We start from the raw sequence: 15756 nt of genomic DNA on the forward strand, positions 1-15756 counted from the left end.
TACTAAGACTAAGTATACAGTTTTTCATTCCAGGAAGAAAAAGCTCAATACTGAAATACTGGACATATCATTACGTGGCATTAAACTACAACAAGTTGTCTCCTACAAATATTTAGGTATTTTCTTTGATTCAGACATGCACTGGAAAACTCACATTAAACACCTTTGTTCTAAGCTTGCTTACGGATGTTATATTCTTCTTAAGGCTCGTGAATGTTTCGGATATCCTGTCCTACGCATTCTGTACTTCTCCTTCATTCAGAGCCACATATCGTATTGTATTGACTCATGGGGTAACACCTTTCCAACTTACCTTGAGCCTGTATTCCGTCTGCAAAAACGCGCATTAAGAATTATTACCTCATCTAGGTGTACACAATCCAGTACGTACTTGTATAGCTCATTGCATGTGTTGCCAGTGCAGGCATTGTATGAATTGAAAACTGCTGAGGTAATTCATAGTATTATCGAAAACAATAATCCACTTCCGATTACCTTGTTTAAAATCCCGTTACGAAATACAAGAGCTGCAAATAATCAGTGCTTTAATTTGCCCCCATGTCAAAATCTGTACGGGAGAAGACTCGTGGAATTTAACGGCGTACTTATTTGGAATTCTTTGCCAATACATATAAAAGAAGCCCGTAACTTTAGGTCTGCTGTGAGAAAATACTTTTTTGAAAAATACAGTCGATAAAAAGAAACTACTTTAATTTAGATTCCTGTCTAAGTTGTACATGTCAATTGCTCAAGTTGTGAATGTCAATGTCATTGTTAAGTATTATGTCCGTTTTGTTGCCCGCGCGCGTTGAGGATAAAAGAACGCTGAGTTATATTTACTTTCATGTCTGAGTTATCTATGTTTTATATTACTATTATGTAATATGTCTGCTGCTTTTGTGTGCTCGCCTGTTGCGTTTTATAGCCTAAGTTCACTACGGACCCGGGACTAGCCAATGGCTGTGGGTCCAGTAAGGCTTTTGTATTTTGTAAAATATGATGTAAATAAAGAATGAATGAATGAATGAGTGAATCTTTAAGCAAAGTACTGGGAAATAGCAAGCTCACCAGCGAACAAACTGAGACTGTACTGCTGGAGGTAGAGGCGTTTATCAATTCAAGACCTAACCTATACGTATACGGACCCTAGAGAGCATTCTCCACTATGTCCTGCTCATTGTCTTGTCGGGAGCTCATTTCTTGCCTCTGCAGAGCGAACCAACAGTGACGACGAAGCTCGAAGTGCACAGGCCACGCGACGTGACCTCAGCAAGAAGTTGCGATACCGCCAGAAGCTCGTGGACCACCTGTGGATTGGATGGAAGAAAGAATACCTCCTCGAACTGCGGGCACTTCACCTCTACCCATCGCATCCTAGTAGCAGTCTACAAGTAGATGATGTAGTACTCATCGAGGAACCTAACATCTCTAGAGGCATTTGGGCACTGGGACGAGTCGTGGACGTCTTCCCTGGTCAAGATGGAATAATCCGGACCTGCCGTGTGAAAGCTCAAGATGGCAGGCTTAGAAGGCCAGTGCAGAAATTGTACAAGCTTGAATTGGACAATGCTACTGGGGGGGCGGGAGTATGTAGAAAAAGACGAATTAACGGGGCAGGCGGTCACTGCAAGAAGAGAAGAGGGAGAAGTTGGAACAATGAGTAGCTCTTTGTCTGGTTTCTTTGCGTATCTTTAGAGAGAGAGAGAGAGAGGAAAGGGGAAAGGCAGGGACGTTAACCGGAGGGGAAGGTCCGGTTTGCTACCCTACGCTGGGGAAAGAGGGGAGGGGGAGGTAAACAGATAACAAAGTAGAGATAAAGAAAGGAGCACAGACATACAATCACAGTTGTTCACTGTCGCCGCACACTGTCCCCGCACAGCACAGTAGCACTTGCAGCACTATGAAAATCTGTTCATGCTACAGCGCTTGTCCAATTCTGTAGCCCTTAAAAACTTTCGCGTCTCTTTAGTTTTATATAGTGTATATAAGGGTCAGGAATACCACCGAAAGCCATTTAACGTGCAAACGAAGCGCCCCCGGCACACGGGCGTTCATGCATTCCAACTCTGTCGGAATGCGGCCGCCGCCACAGCTGGGAATCAAAGCAGCGACCTCGTGCTGTGCAGTGGAATGCGATCTTCGCGGTTGGTGGCCAAATAAAGGGGCGGACAAATGCGACTTTGGTGACCGCGGCAAACGTATACTCTCCGCGTGTTGCTATTTACGATCGTGGCAAAATACAATACAAAGCAGGAAAAGAAGCTAAAATCTGCAACTAAATCACGCTTCTACAATACGAAAATAAAAAATCCGTTCTTAACGTTGGAAGAGGCTTGATAAGCCAGAAAAGACGCAAGATGGAAAGACGCGACGCCGCCTTGAAGTTCCCGCGCCAGTTTCCCGTGACATCATACATTTTGGCGGCGTCTGCATGGGCCTACTTAATTTTTTCTATTGATAATGATTGCCTAGGGTGTGTTGTAAATGGACCTGAGACAACGTATAGCGACTAAAAGAAATGTTTAACTGTGCCACAGCGGCAAAAAAAAAAAACTGAAAACAACCTGAAACAACCACGACAACGCACGGTTGCACTGGCACGCTGACGTACTACGTCATCACATTATGCAGTTGACTAGTGCATAAAACAGGCTTGATTAGAATGGTTACGATTAATCATAGAAGTATTCTGCAGCGAACTGCTCTTGCGACGTTTGCATACTACAGTACTTGTATCTATATATAGTAGAGCGCGAGTACAAAAACAGAGACGACAACGACGTCGCGTTGACTGCTCTGATAAAGTGCTTTCGTACGTCCTATATGCCGGCTATTCCGTCTCCTACTATAGGCTGTGACACTGGTGGAGGTGCTGGGTAGGATTGCCTCGTGTTCGGCACCCCTTCGCGGAGCCATACGTCGAACGCGGAATCACCTTCGTTAGTCCCAACTCCTGTTCACCGATACAGTCGCCGCCTGCTAGGCCTGACGCCCGAGTTCACCCCTTTGCAGGACCCTGCAGGAACGCGTCTACCTACTTCCGCCATGGCTACTGCAACTCCATCGCAGGTGACGCTGCAGAATCCTAAGATCCTAGAAAGTTTCCATGGCGACGCTTTTGAAGATTTCCTAGATTGGCTGGACCAATTTGAGCGTGTCGCCAGTTATAATGACTGGGGATCCGAGCAAAAGCTGGCTAATGTCTATTTTGCGCTTCAAGACAGCGCGCGGACGTGGTTTGTGAACCGGGAGAGAAGTTTGACCACGCGGGATGCCTTCCACACCCAGCTGCTAGACACATTCACTAGTAGCGACAGAAAAGACAATGCGCAGCGCCTGCTCGAATCCCGTATTCAAAAAACCAAACGAGAGCGTTGCCATGTTTGCAGAAGATATGGCCCGCCTTTTCCGCAGAGCAGACCCTGAGATGGCCGAAGAAAAGAAGTTACGCTATCTCTTGCGCGGAGTGACGGAGGAACTGTTTGCCGGACTCGTGAGGAACCCACCGACGACAGTGGCCGGATTCACCAAGCAGGCTACCGCTATAAAACGGGCACCACAGCAACGGTACCGCCAATATGATCGCATGAACTCACCGGTGAATGCTTCAATTCTACCTGAGAGCTGCGGCACGTCTCTGCGTGAAGTCATCCGAGAGATTGTGCGACAGGTGATCCGACAGCTCGGGATTTCTCCTATGGCACCAGCTGTAGCTTCTGTCGCTGATATCGTTCAGGAGGAAACTCGACAGGCCTTTTCGTCGCCCGACTGGCAGGTGGTGCCATGACGATTAACCTACGCGGAAGCTGTCTGTCGTCCACCTCCCGCCACTTCGATGTTGCTGACACCGTCAAACACTACGACGCAGCCATCACCGCTACGCCCGACGCCGTATATTCGACAGTCACAGCCGCTGCCAGCTATGCCGTATCGTCGCCAGCCGATCGCTGCGCCTCGGTCTTACGGCGAATCCTCTGCTGGCTACCCGCTTCGAAAGACCGATTTGTGGCGCACTGCTGACCGCCGGCCGCTATGCTTTCATTGCGGCGAAGCAGGACGTGTTTACCGCGCGTGCCACTACCGCGCAGCTAGGTATCCAAGGTTTTCCAACTGCAATTATCCTGTGTTTGATGCTGCACGTACCTGCGATGAAAATTCTGCAAACTTTCGGCCGCAAGGTTCAGCGACGCCTCGATCGCATTCCCCTTCTCCGGCTCGTCACACCCCACCGACCCATCGCAATTTTTCTGACGCATCTAGGGGCAGGTCCCCTAGCCCGCGCCGGGAAAACTAGAAGCAACGACCCCCGGGGGTGAGGCTGCAAACCGTCTAGCTTTCCAAAAGCCCCCATCACCGACGACCGACTATAAAACTCCGACGACTCCAACCGCGCCCACTGTAACCGACGCCGTCAGCGCCGATCTTGTCGTTTGCATTGACGGCCACCAAGTGGCCGCTCTCGTCGATACTGGTTCCCATTTTTCGATAAGAAGTGAAAAGCTGGCCGACAGGCTAAGAAAAGTGAAGATGCCGTGGACCGGGCCCAACATCAGAACTGCCGGCGGCCAGTTGATGACGCCGATTTGAAAACGCACAGCCAGAATAGTAATCGCCGGTGCAACTTTCGTCGCCACCCTCGTCATTCTCTTTGAGTGTTGTAAGGAACTTATATTGGGGATGGATTTCTTGAGAGTACGGTGCCGTGATTAATGTCCGTAACCTCATCGTCACATTTTTACGAGCTCAGACGACGTCGACCCTGCGGAATGCCAGCGACCCCGCTTACGTATCGCCGACGACGACGTCACGTAAAAAAATTGTAGAGCAGCCTAAAAAAACTCCCGGTACAACTTTATGTTGCTCAATACGTGCTACATGAATGTGTCTTTCCTAGCATGAAACAAGTCCACGAATACACGCAAAAATTGCCGCGCGACTGGCGGCAATATTGGTCATATATTGTCATAGCCCAGTAGGAGACGGGAAAGCCGGTGTAGAGGACGTATGAAAGCACTTTATCAGAGCAGTCAACGTGACGTCGTTGTCGTCTCTGTTTTCGTACTCGCGCGCTACTTCAGCGTCGTTTTCATCACCTGGCACATACCCGCAGCGACCATATAGGATGTGGCATTTGCTCCTCCTTTGGAAAAAGGTATCGTCCCTATGCACCAACCTCCCAAGGCTGTGCACAGACGGTGTAAAGTTGAGGTCATGAGGAAATGTATGGTTTCATACGAAGCACGTGCACAACCTCCGGCAGATGCCGCCGGCGTTTGGAGCAGTTATGGCTGTGGGGGACAACTTCATAATTCACATCGCTGATGCGGCGCAGAACTGTGTACGGGCCGAAGAATCTTCGCAGGAGCTTCTCAGATAGCCCCCGTCGACGAATCGGAGTCCAGACCCACACCTGGTCACCGACGTTGTATGGGACGGGTCTGTGCCAAAGATTGTAGTGTCGGGCAACGTATTCCTGTTGTTCTTGGATTCGGAAACGCGCAAGCTGTCTGGCTTCCTCTGCGCGTTGCGTAAATTCCTCGGCGCCAGTCTCGCGGTCACCGCACTCGTGTGGCAGCATTGCGTCCAACATTGTTGTCACTTCCCGGCCGTAAACGAGGTTGAAAGACGTCACGCGTGTTGTCTCTTGGCGAGCAGTGTTATACGCAAATGTAACATATGGTAAAATCTCGTCCCAGTTCTTGTGGTCGACGTCAATGTACATACTCATCATGTCTGTCAGAGTCTTATTCAAACGTTCTGTGATCCCATTGGTTTGGGGATGATAAGCCGTGATAATTCGGTGAGTGGTACCACTTAGTCGCAAAATGGTATCCAGAAGCGCAGCCGTGAACGCAGATCCTCTGTCTGTTATGACCACTGCGGGAGCGCCAAGCCTTAGAACGACGGCTTCGATGAAAAATCGCTCTGCTTCGGCTGCTGTTCCACGTTGGATAGCACCTGTTTCGGCGTATCGAGTAAGGTAATCTGTGATGACGATTATCCATCTATTTCCGGCAGTAGACAGTGGAAACGGACCTAAAGGGTCCATGCCAATTTGTTCGAATGGCGCTTGCGGTATCTGAACAGGATGCAGCAGTCCAGCAGGCTTGCCGGGTAGGGTTTTGCGGCGCTGGCAATCCAGGCATGTCTGTATGTAACGTTTCACGATCGACGCTAGTCTCGGCCAATAGTACTTTAGCCTAATTCTTGCCAATGTGCGGGTCTAGCCCAAGTGAGCAGCGGTCGGCTCGTTGTGACAGGCATGTAGGACTTCGTCGCGAAGAGATGCGGGAATGACAAGTAGGTAGCTGCTGCCACTAGGTGAAAAGTTCTTCTTATAGAGAACATCGTGGCACAAGCAAAACGAAGGCAGCTATCTCACGAATAACCCCGGCACGCTTCTTGTTTTTCCCTCTAAGTAATCGAAAAGAGGAACCAGTTATGCGTCTTTGCGTTGGTGGCGTGAAACGGCGACAGCCGACCGCTGGTCGCTTGAGCTAGACCCGCACATTGGCAAGAATTAGGCTAAAGTACTATTGGCCGAGACTAGCGTCGATCGTGAAACGTTACATACAGACATGCCTGGATTGCCAGCGCCGCAAAACCCTACCCGGCAAGCCTGCTGGACTGCTGCATCCTGTTCAGATACCGCAAGCGCCGTTCGAACAAATTGGCATGGACCCTTTAGGTCCGTTTCCACTGTCTACTGCCGGAAATAGATGGATAATCGTCGTCACAGATTACCTTACTCGATACGCCGAAACAGGTGCTATCCAACGTGGAACAGCAGCCGAAGCAGCGCGATTTTTCATCGAAGCCGTCGTTCTAAGGCATGGCGATCCCGCAGTGGTCATAACAGACAGAGGATCTGCGTTCACGGCTGCGCTTTTGGATACCGTTTTGCGACTAAGTGGTACCACTCACCGAAATATCACGGCTTATCATCCCCAAACCAATGGGATCACAGATCGTTTGAATAAGACTGACAGACATAATGAGTATGTACATTGACGTCGACCACAAGAACTGGGACGAGATTTTACCATATGTTACATTTGCGTATAACACTGCTCGCCAAGAGACAACACGCGTGACGTCTTTCAACCTCGTTTACGGCCGGGAAGTGACAACAACGTTGGACGCAATGCTGCCACACGAGTGCGGTGACCGCGAGACTGGCGCCGAGGAATTTACGCAACGCGCAGAGGAAGCCAGACAGCTTGCGCGTTTCCGAATCCAAGAACAACAGGAATACGTTGCCCGACACTACAATCTTTGGCACAGACCCGTCCCATACAACGTCGGTGACCAGGTGTGGGTCTGGACTCCGATTCGTCGACGGGGGCTATCTGAGAAGCTCCTGCGAAGATTCTTCGGCCCGTACACAGTTCTGCGCCGCATCAGCGATGTGAATTATGAAGTTGTCCCCCACAGCCATAACTGCTCCAAACGCCGGCGGCATCTGCCGGAGGTTGTGCACGTGCTTCGTATGAAATCATACATTTCCTCATGACCTCAACTTTACACCGTCTGTGCACAGCCTTGGGAGGTTGGTGCATCGGGACGATACCTTTTTTCCAAAGGAGGAGCAAATGCCACATCCTATAAGGTCGCTGCGGGTGTGTGCCAGGCGATGAAAACGACGCTGAAGTAGCGCGCGAGTACGAAAACAGAGACGACAACGACGTCGCGTTGACTGCTCTGATAAAGTGCTTTCATACGTCCCCTACACCGGCTTTCCCGTCTCCTACTGGCCTATGACAATATATGACCAATATTGCTGCCAGTCGCGCGGCAATTTTTGCGTGTATTCGTGGACTTGTTTCACGCTAGGAAAGACACATTCATGTAGCACATATTGAGCAACAGAAAGTTGTACCGGGAGATTTTTGATGCTGCTCTACAATTTTCTCACTGACACCTTTAATCTAAGTATAATATTTGATAAGTTGTATCATTAATTATTTAGGATAATTATGTGATTAGGCGGAATGCGAAAAAAGTACTTGGAGTTTCTTCAAGCGATGGCAAACAACATTACGTTATTTAGTTCTGTCCGATTACGTGGCATTTGCATATTTTTAATTGCACGATAATTGGGACACACACCATACACACACAGTGTGTGTGTATGTCATATCCACCTCCACCTACAGCTTCATCTGCATACGGTTAGTCAGCATTTTTACGCGTATACTTGCCCGGGGTTTGGCTTGTTCGCGTGTTTCGCCGTGTAAGCTGCGGCCGATCCTAGAGGCAGGGCAGTACTTAGAAAACCGGGTTGATCGCGGAATAATGGTGACTTGGCGCGGAAAGAACAGTGACCACAGTAATTTACAGGCTCATCGCCAGCGACATCTCGGAAAAAGCAGTCGTCGCACGTGAGCAAAGTTGAAAAGCCTGATCATCAAGAACGCAAGAGTCCCTATGTGACAGGAGGCACGTCTCACAAGACGTCAAAATCTCGGCCACAAAAGATTGCTGTTTCAGAGAAGGAGAATGCGCAACCTCCAACACGTGAGTATTACAAGCGATGGCACAGTTGTTTTCTTTGTTCTTAGTCGCCGATATGTATAACTGATGGTATTTGATCCCCCAAAACGACACAATGGTTATGCTAAACGCCGTACGGTGGGGTCCCAGACTACGCAAAGGCATCCTCATTAGGGCTCTTCGATGTCGGCATCAGGACATTCGTACGTCTTAAGGATGTCCTGCACTAATCCTAAAAGGCTCCTGATCAAGTGCATCTGTCCGTCCCAAGTAGATGCCGAGAACATGCCAGGTACATAATTGCAGGACCACTTTAGGGTGATGTCAGGACGTGCTCCAAGGCACTACTGTTTGACAATGTAATCGGAGGGCAATTAATTATTTAGAAATTGGGTTACTATGGTGCATGACGGAGCTTGGATGTGAGAACCCATATTGTAGGACTCCGTTTCGATATTTGTGCGTTTTCGTGTGCTCTGAAATCTCAGAAATTTCGCATCTTTGCTCCTTACGGCCATTAAAAAGCAGTTCGGTATCAGACGAACTACCTCATATGCACTTACAGCAGCATGACCTTTGGGATCCGCGTTTGTCAGAAGAGAAGTGTGCTTTGGACACCACGACCAATAGAATAATACTAACATTAATAATAATAATAATAATAATAATAATAATAATAATAATAATAATAATAATAATAATAATAATAATAATAATAATACTTCATTTTTGGTTATACTCAATCTCGTTCGGGCAACATAAAGCTCCCGAATAAACACTTGCAGAAGCAACTGAGAATATCCTGCTAAGGATGTTGCTCGGATATATGTAAAGCTAGGTTTGCGAAAAGTCCAGCAGTAGATTAGCTTCACCGTGGCCATGGTGCTGTACACGTCTTCAGTACGTCCCATAACAAGCTAGGGCGTTTGGATTTTCCCGGGACACATGTTTTGTGTTGTTTGTGGTGGTTCCGGAATAATTTCCCCCACCTTGGAAGCACACGTCCCAAAGCACGAGCGTATCCGCGCTCCGCCCGCATCGAAAAGCAGTCGCCGTGGCCCGCGAACGACGGGCCATGCTGGGGCTTTCCGCTACAGCCACCACGGGGCTTATATCTCAGGCGTCCGTTTGTACAGGTGCGAAAGTGCAGAAGGTGCATTCATCTTTCTTTTTCTTTTTCCAAATTAAAACATCGTCCAGTTCGAAAGACGGTGCACTTCGTGCTGCCAAGTGAAATGAATTATTTGCTTCCTCTCCTTTTTCCTGAGAAAGCGACCACCACGGCATCAAAAAGGTCTCGGACGGTCACAAGACAGGAAACTTATTCCGCGGAACAGTTGCAGCAGGTGAGTAACCTTATCGTCCGTGCCTTCTCAACTTCAATGGCGTCTTTATTGCACGTTCGCAAGCAACGCTGCTGTTCAGTATTTTGTGCGACGTTTGCTTGCTTTATGAACATGTGCGACTGCGCTAATTACATACACGCTTAGGTTATCGTAGTGGCTTGTTTCTTTTTGTCTTGGAACTGGAGCGGACGTTCGCAGGCTGGCTCGAGGGAAGCGGTGAGGGCCGTGGAAGTTGCCATGGAAACTGAACAGGGAATCGACAATGCGTAAGTATATGAGCGATATAGGCTAGACGGGAAGGCTGCCTTGAAGGGTTGTAGCCGACAAAAGCTTGATTGCGTTTTGTTGCGCGGACGTCCTTGCTGTGTGACATTGAAACTTCTGTTCTGATAGTCTACTTCTGCTTAGTACATTACACTGCCGTGTAGGTTGAGGCGGAATTGTCTGCCATTGTTCTAAAGATCAGAGGCTGTGCTAGATTGAGATTGCGTGAGATTGAGAATACGAGATTGCGATTTTCGATGTACCGAGTAACCATTAACTCCATCTGTACCTGAATATTGTTTCATTTAACAGGGGTCATCTGGCAATCGACGCTAGCCTGCACCGATAGTATGTGTAAATGAATAAATACGCTGCTGAGCCTCGGGTGGGTATTGTTCTGTTTGTGCCACATCGTACACTATCAGAAAAGTTCAAACCATTTGGGACTTATCTTGTCCCCAAACAACAATCGTAATCTATCTTGCGTAACTTCCCTACCTTCAACGCTGCGCGCCCGGTACTTCCAGGTTATGAGAGGCATGCGCGTTATCAGCCTGACAGAAGATACTAAACAGGAAATGGGCGAGTGCAGCGTTCTCGTGAACGAAAACGCAAGCAAGACAGATGACGATTATTTATTAGCATTATTTAGCTATTAGCATTATTTTATACTTACTTCTTCGTTACTCCATCGTCGTCACTGTGTGGTGTATACAGTCGTCATCATGCCTTCATGTTCATGGGTGATTTTTTTTTATTGAAATGTTTATTAAGAGACGTTGGCGCCTTTATATGGCAGCACCGGCCACTCCTTGTCGCTTAGGAAAGGGAGCAAATATGCGCAAAGCTAGTGAATAATGTCACAACTATGGCACTCATTAGAAGACGAGATGTATAAAAACAATACAGTCCAACAGGAGATGAATGACAAAGATTTGTGCATGACTTCAGTATACATACGCAAACATAAAGTCAAATATTTTGAATGGCCAAAACAGACAACGGAATTATTTGCACGTAGCATAAAGAACACGATCACCACATAAATCAAGACAACACATTTATATCACTCATTTGACTTATTAGGACACACTGAAATTTAATATTTCCCCAAAATGTTTGTGCCTTCGAAAAAGTTTTTCAAAGCAACAAGTTCTCTTTTCCAAAGGCCCGCTCTTGTCAATATAAGAAGCATCTTATTTAGAGTGAATGTTCTTCTGTCTAAAAGCAACAAATTTGCTTGCAATACCTTTCGCGGTGAATCATATTCAGTGCAGTCGAGGAGGAGATGGTGCATATCCTCTGGATGGCCACAAGAACACTGCGGACTAGAGGCACGTTTTATCCCGTATAAGAAGTTTGGCCTAAATGCATGCAGTACCAAGCCTCGAGCAGTGCACTATTGTGGCGAACTTACTGTTTTTCTCTCAGGTTTGACGGAATCTGTAGGCTTACACATGGGTCTATAACGTATAACTCCGAGTTCTTAAGATTCCTTATCAAACCAGGTAGTTTTGCTGAGACGGCAGGATGTCCGTTTCAGGAGCAGGCAGATTTCACTGCGCAAAAGAGGAATATTAATTGTCTCTGCGTTATTGTGCGCGTTATTATATGGGTGATCTCGGCAAACGAGTGTCATAGAAAAGTGGGCCGATACCGGAGATAGTGTAGGTCGCATATAGCCCTAGCAACGGAAGTTCCAAAATTACCACTGCAGGTTTTAAATAAACGTAACTTCTTCAGCAGTACAATGTGTCGCTATACGTAGCTCGAATGATAATGGCGTTACCGTCGACAGCCAGCGAACAAAGATGCACATAATGACTTTCAAGCTTTCGGAATAATCGGCTGTTTATTTATTTCTCTTCATTTTCACAGGCGAGCTTCAACGTCTCATTCCGCAGAAAAGGTGAATAACTGTGTCACTTTAGAAATCGACGCACTGCATTTTTTTGCACTCCACCATTCTTCAGTGCTATCCGAAAATACAACAATGGCAACATTTCTGCAGTGCTACCTAGTCCTCTTTTGAAGTTGTTTCATCTAGCCGCTGCGACTATATTTTCCAGGTTATCCCTGAGTCCTCAAAGTCAGAAACGTCCAGGATGAGGCATTCTTCAGTCGCTGATGACGGGTACAGTTACGACGACGATTTCGAGGTAACGATAGCTTTATTTATTTATTTATTTAGTTATTTATTTCAAATGCTCCTCACCCTCTCAGCAACGGTGATGTGTGGGAGTGATAAAATAAGAACCAAACTGCAGAGCACATAAAAATCTACGAAATATGCAGAGACATCGAATGCGACCCCCTACCCCCTTCCCCAAGAGGGGAGAAAGAAAGCAAGAAACGACAATTACTCTCAAGGCATGCCGTTGTTATATGCATTGTGTGCATAGAACATGGCCGGGTTGGGGAATGTAGTTCACATACTGACTTAGCCGACCCACCTGCCACCCGACCTCTTTTACCTACCTGGCGATAGGCAAAAAAAATTTTTTTGAAGCATTGCATGTCAAAGAGAAATGTTTTAGACCAGTCCAATTCAGCGCTATATTGCATTTATTTCAGGATTACGAATCTGACTTTGAAAACGACGACGCAGTGGACGACGAAAGTAGTGCGAGCAGCGCCGTCAGTGACAGCAGCAGTGACGTCAGTGACAGCGCCCCCGCAAACGGAAACGATGAAGTGACGTCAAGCGAAGGTCCCCTGCTACCGACGAATGATAAACTGACAACGCAGGAGTACAGTGAAGTCAACTCAGAGGTGAAGTCTATGCTCCATTTCACACACAGCATGGCAACGCTACGAAGGCTAGACAGAGTTCTCTTAGAGCTCGACTCACAGAAATAGTGCGTCGCAGTTGTCAGAAAGTTATACGTACGCGTCACGTAATTACACGTGCCATTAGGTCGCACACCTTCGTTTTGCAGGACATGGCGTGTTTATCACATGGAAGGCATCGGAGATTTTAACCCGTATATACTGCCAAACGAGCGCAGTGACACGCTTCTGCCACCAGTTACCAAAGCGCAGCACTTGCGTCCGCGACCAAAACCTAGTGCGTCGCACAGGCGCGTAACCAGCTCCCCCCCCCCCCCGAAATTAAGCGGCATACCCCCCTCCCCTCCCACGCCACCACTCCTCACACACATTCCTGCACTACCCTCGGGACCGGTCAACGTATGGGGAGTGCTTAACGCCTGCTTCACCTTTGTCGCCGGTATGCCCGGCATTGCACTACCTTCGGGCCGACCCGCGGCGGAGGTGAAGCGCTTTGCTTTTCGTTTGAGAGCTTTGACTGTCGTCAGCTCTTGCTGCGATTCCATTTTCACAGAGTGGAATGGTCGTCAATATTTTCACTCCTTTTGGGTGGCGGTAGTTATCGGCATCTCCTGGGTTGTGAAGGCCAGTTTTCTCATCGATTCGGTGCCCGCGCTATTAACTCGTGATAAGTTCAGTTGTCACCATCTATTACCTGCGGTGCATTAGTGGTGCAGGTTGAGGCATCTCTCCTTTATGCCTCTCTCACTTTCTGTCACCATCTGTTCGATGATCACGCGCATCGCTGTTGCTTCGTTAGTTCGACCTTCTTTGTTTAGAGTCATCCAGGGACCGGGAAAGGGATTCGGTTCGCAGCCAGCTGGTCTGTATGCTCGTGCAACGAGTTGCGGCCGGAGAAAACGCCAGTTGTGTTTAACTTTTCCTTTTGCTTCATTATTTCTCTGAGGGACGGCTCACCGCGACGCTGGCAGATCCTCGGAACCATATACCCACGATATGGGTCAGATAAGGCGGAAAATAAAATAATGTGAAACAGCATCCATCATCAGGCCCTGCAATAACCGTTAAACCCATAAGCAATATGACTATCACTTGTTACCCCGTATGGCTTTTCCCTAATTGTATAGCACTTTGGAGCATAACTGGCAACTGGAAGCAAGAGTCTCAAGGAGTTCTTTTTTTTTCTTTCCAGATATCTATCGTCTTCGTTTATCCATGCACCAAAGTATTTATATTCGTTTACATGAGCTGTAACCTTACTCGAGGACGCTGTGAGCAGCGCCGCTCGTGGCAGCAAATAGGCATTTTTCTAACCTTTCTCGGTGGACGCTGTACGTCTAGAAGCGCACTGACCTGCACTCTACGCGGTTGTATAGGACTGGGGGCCACGCATCGTTATAAGCAATTTCCCGAATGACAACACAAGTCGATTTTGGCACTTCAATTGGTAGAGCAGTAAACGAGGGATCGAACTGCGATTGTTCCGCAAATATATATATTTCTCTATAATTGTTCCAGAGATAATTCAATATATGCTAATACAAAATCTTTATTTTACACTTTCGCTTGTTTACTTGTCCTTGGCAGTGTCCTTCCGGCGCTTCTGTCATGCGCTAGTCCATTTGATGAGGTTCCTTGTTTGCCAAGTAAAGGAGAGAGGTATCTCACAGGCGTACCTGTAAGGTACACCTTATTTCAATTCTCTTTTGCGGGTTTACGCATCGTTATGGTGTATGATGGGCATTATTCACATTTGTACTAGTAAAGGTACCTCCCCCCTCATTTTCATAGAAAAGTTACCTAGGGTTGCCCCCTCCCCCCCCCCCCCGAAAGAAAATCCCGGGTTCGCGCCTGGCGTCGCCTACTAGAAGCATAAAGACGCATAAATGATACGTGATTTGACGTATTTTTGCGCCCACAAGTTGTTCTAGTAAATGCGTTAGTTATCCCGTAGGAATGAAAAAGCGTAGTAAATAAAAGAAAACCTCACTGCGAAACCTGCGGAGTGATACTTATGACCGCGCTACTTGCATGCGTAGCTTCCATAGCGTTGCCTGCTATAAGTGTGCAAGAGAATATAGAGGCAACATTACACTAACGCGAGACCTGTCGCACTTTCAATCATCTCGGTGAATTCCTTGCAGAAACTAAAACAGCAGTCCCACTGGAAATCCGAGCCGGTTCTCGATGTGGACGCGAAACCGCCTGCTCCGCTAATGCCAACTTCCTTCTCGACGTACAGTCTGGTCAGCTACCTGATGGCTCAGAAGAAAGAAGAGGACAAGAAAGTGCTCAGCAAAGCGCAGTGCGTTGTCCGATACTCCAGTGTTCAGCATGCCCGTGCTAAATCGGGGCTCTCTTTGCCTACATATAGTCAATAGTTTGACGAGAGCTCTTTTGATATGGTACCACGCTATACAGATTCGAAAAATGACTGGCGAAAGCCAAGAATCGGAAAGTTTCGGAACCCAGACGAGTTCCTTCTTCATAATGCAGCGGACAGAGTGCTGTAGACATATATACCTAGCACGTGACGTAGGGAGCAGAGTTACCTCGCCCCAGTTTATCTTTCCTCTTCACGTCAAGTGCTACGTATATAAACTGATTACAACACCAATACCGCCGCATAATGAACTGGGAAGTTGCATGGGTTCCGAAACAGTGTAATAAAATTTCGATTTCTGTAGTGACCTTAATTTTTCGCCTACTTCCCATGGTTGACGTCGTTCGGTAGGGTTCTTGCCATATAGGTTCAGCGGTGATTTGACACAAGGTGCTCGTCATTAGCAATGATGATTGAGCTTTATCGAGAGCAGATGACGTTTTTTTGCCGCCTTCCCTGAGGGTGACTTTCTCAGTCCAG

At 47.6% G+C, this 15756-nt stretch overlaps 1 protein-coding gene across 1 annotated transcript in view; it reads left to right on the plus strand.

Annotated features, from left to right (window-relative positions):
- Positions 1 to 15756, plus strand: part of LOC142583707 (cytoplasmic dynein 2 intermediate chain 1) — a 114870-nt gene that overhangs the window by 14174 nt on the left and 84940 nt on the right. Inside the window, exons 3-9 of the mRNA XM_075694194.1 lie at positions 8341 to 8517; positions 9766 to 9839; positions 10038 to 10105; positions 11982 to 12012; positions 12173 to 12262; positions 12678 to 12875; positions 15038 to 15198. Coding sequence (XP_075550309.1) covers positions 8341 to 8517; positions 9766 to 9839; positions 10038 to 10105; positions 11982 to 12012; positions 12173 to 12262; positions 12678 to 12875; positions 15038 to 15198 — 799 coding nt within the window. The remainder of the gene's footprint in view (positions 1 to 8340; positions 8518 to 9765; positions 9840 to 10037; positions 10106 to 11981; positions 12013 to 12172; positions 12263 to 12677; positions 12876 to 15037; positions 15199 to 15756) is intronic.

Source organism: Dermacentor variabilis, chromosome 5 (assembly GCF_050947875.1).
Source record: "Dermacentor variabilis isolate Ectoservices chromosome 5, ASM5094787v1, whole genome shotgun sequence".
Classification (NCBI taxonomy): domain Eukaryota; kingdom Metazoa; phylum Arthropoda; class Arachnida; order Ixodida; family Ixodidae; genus Dermacentor; species Dermacentor variabilis.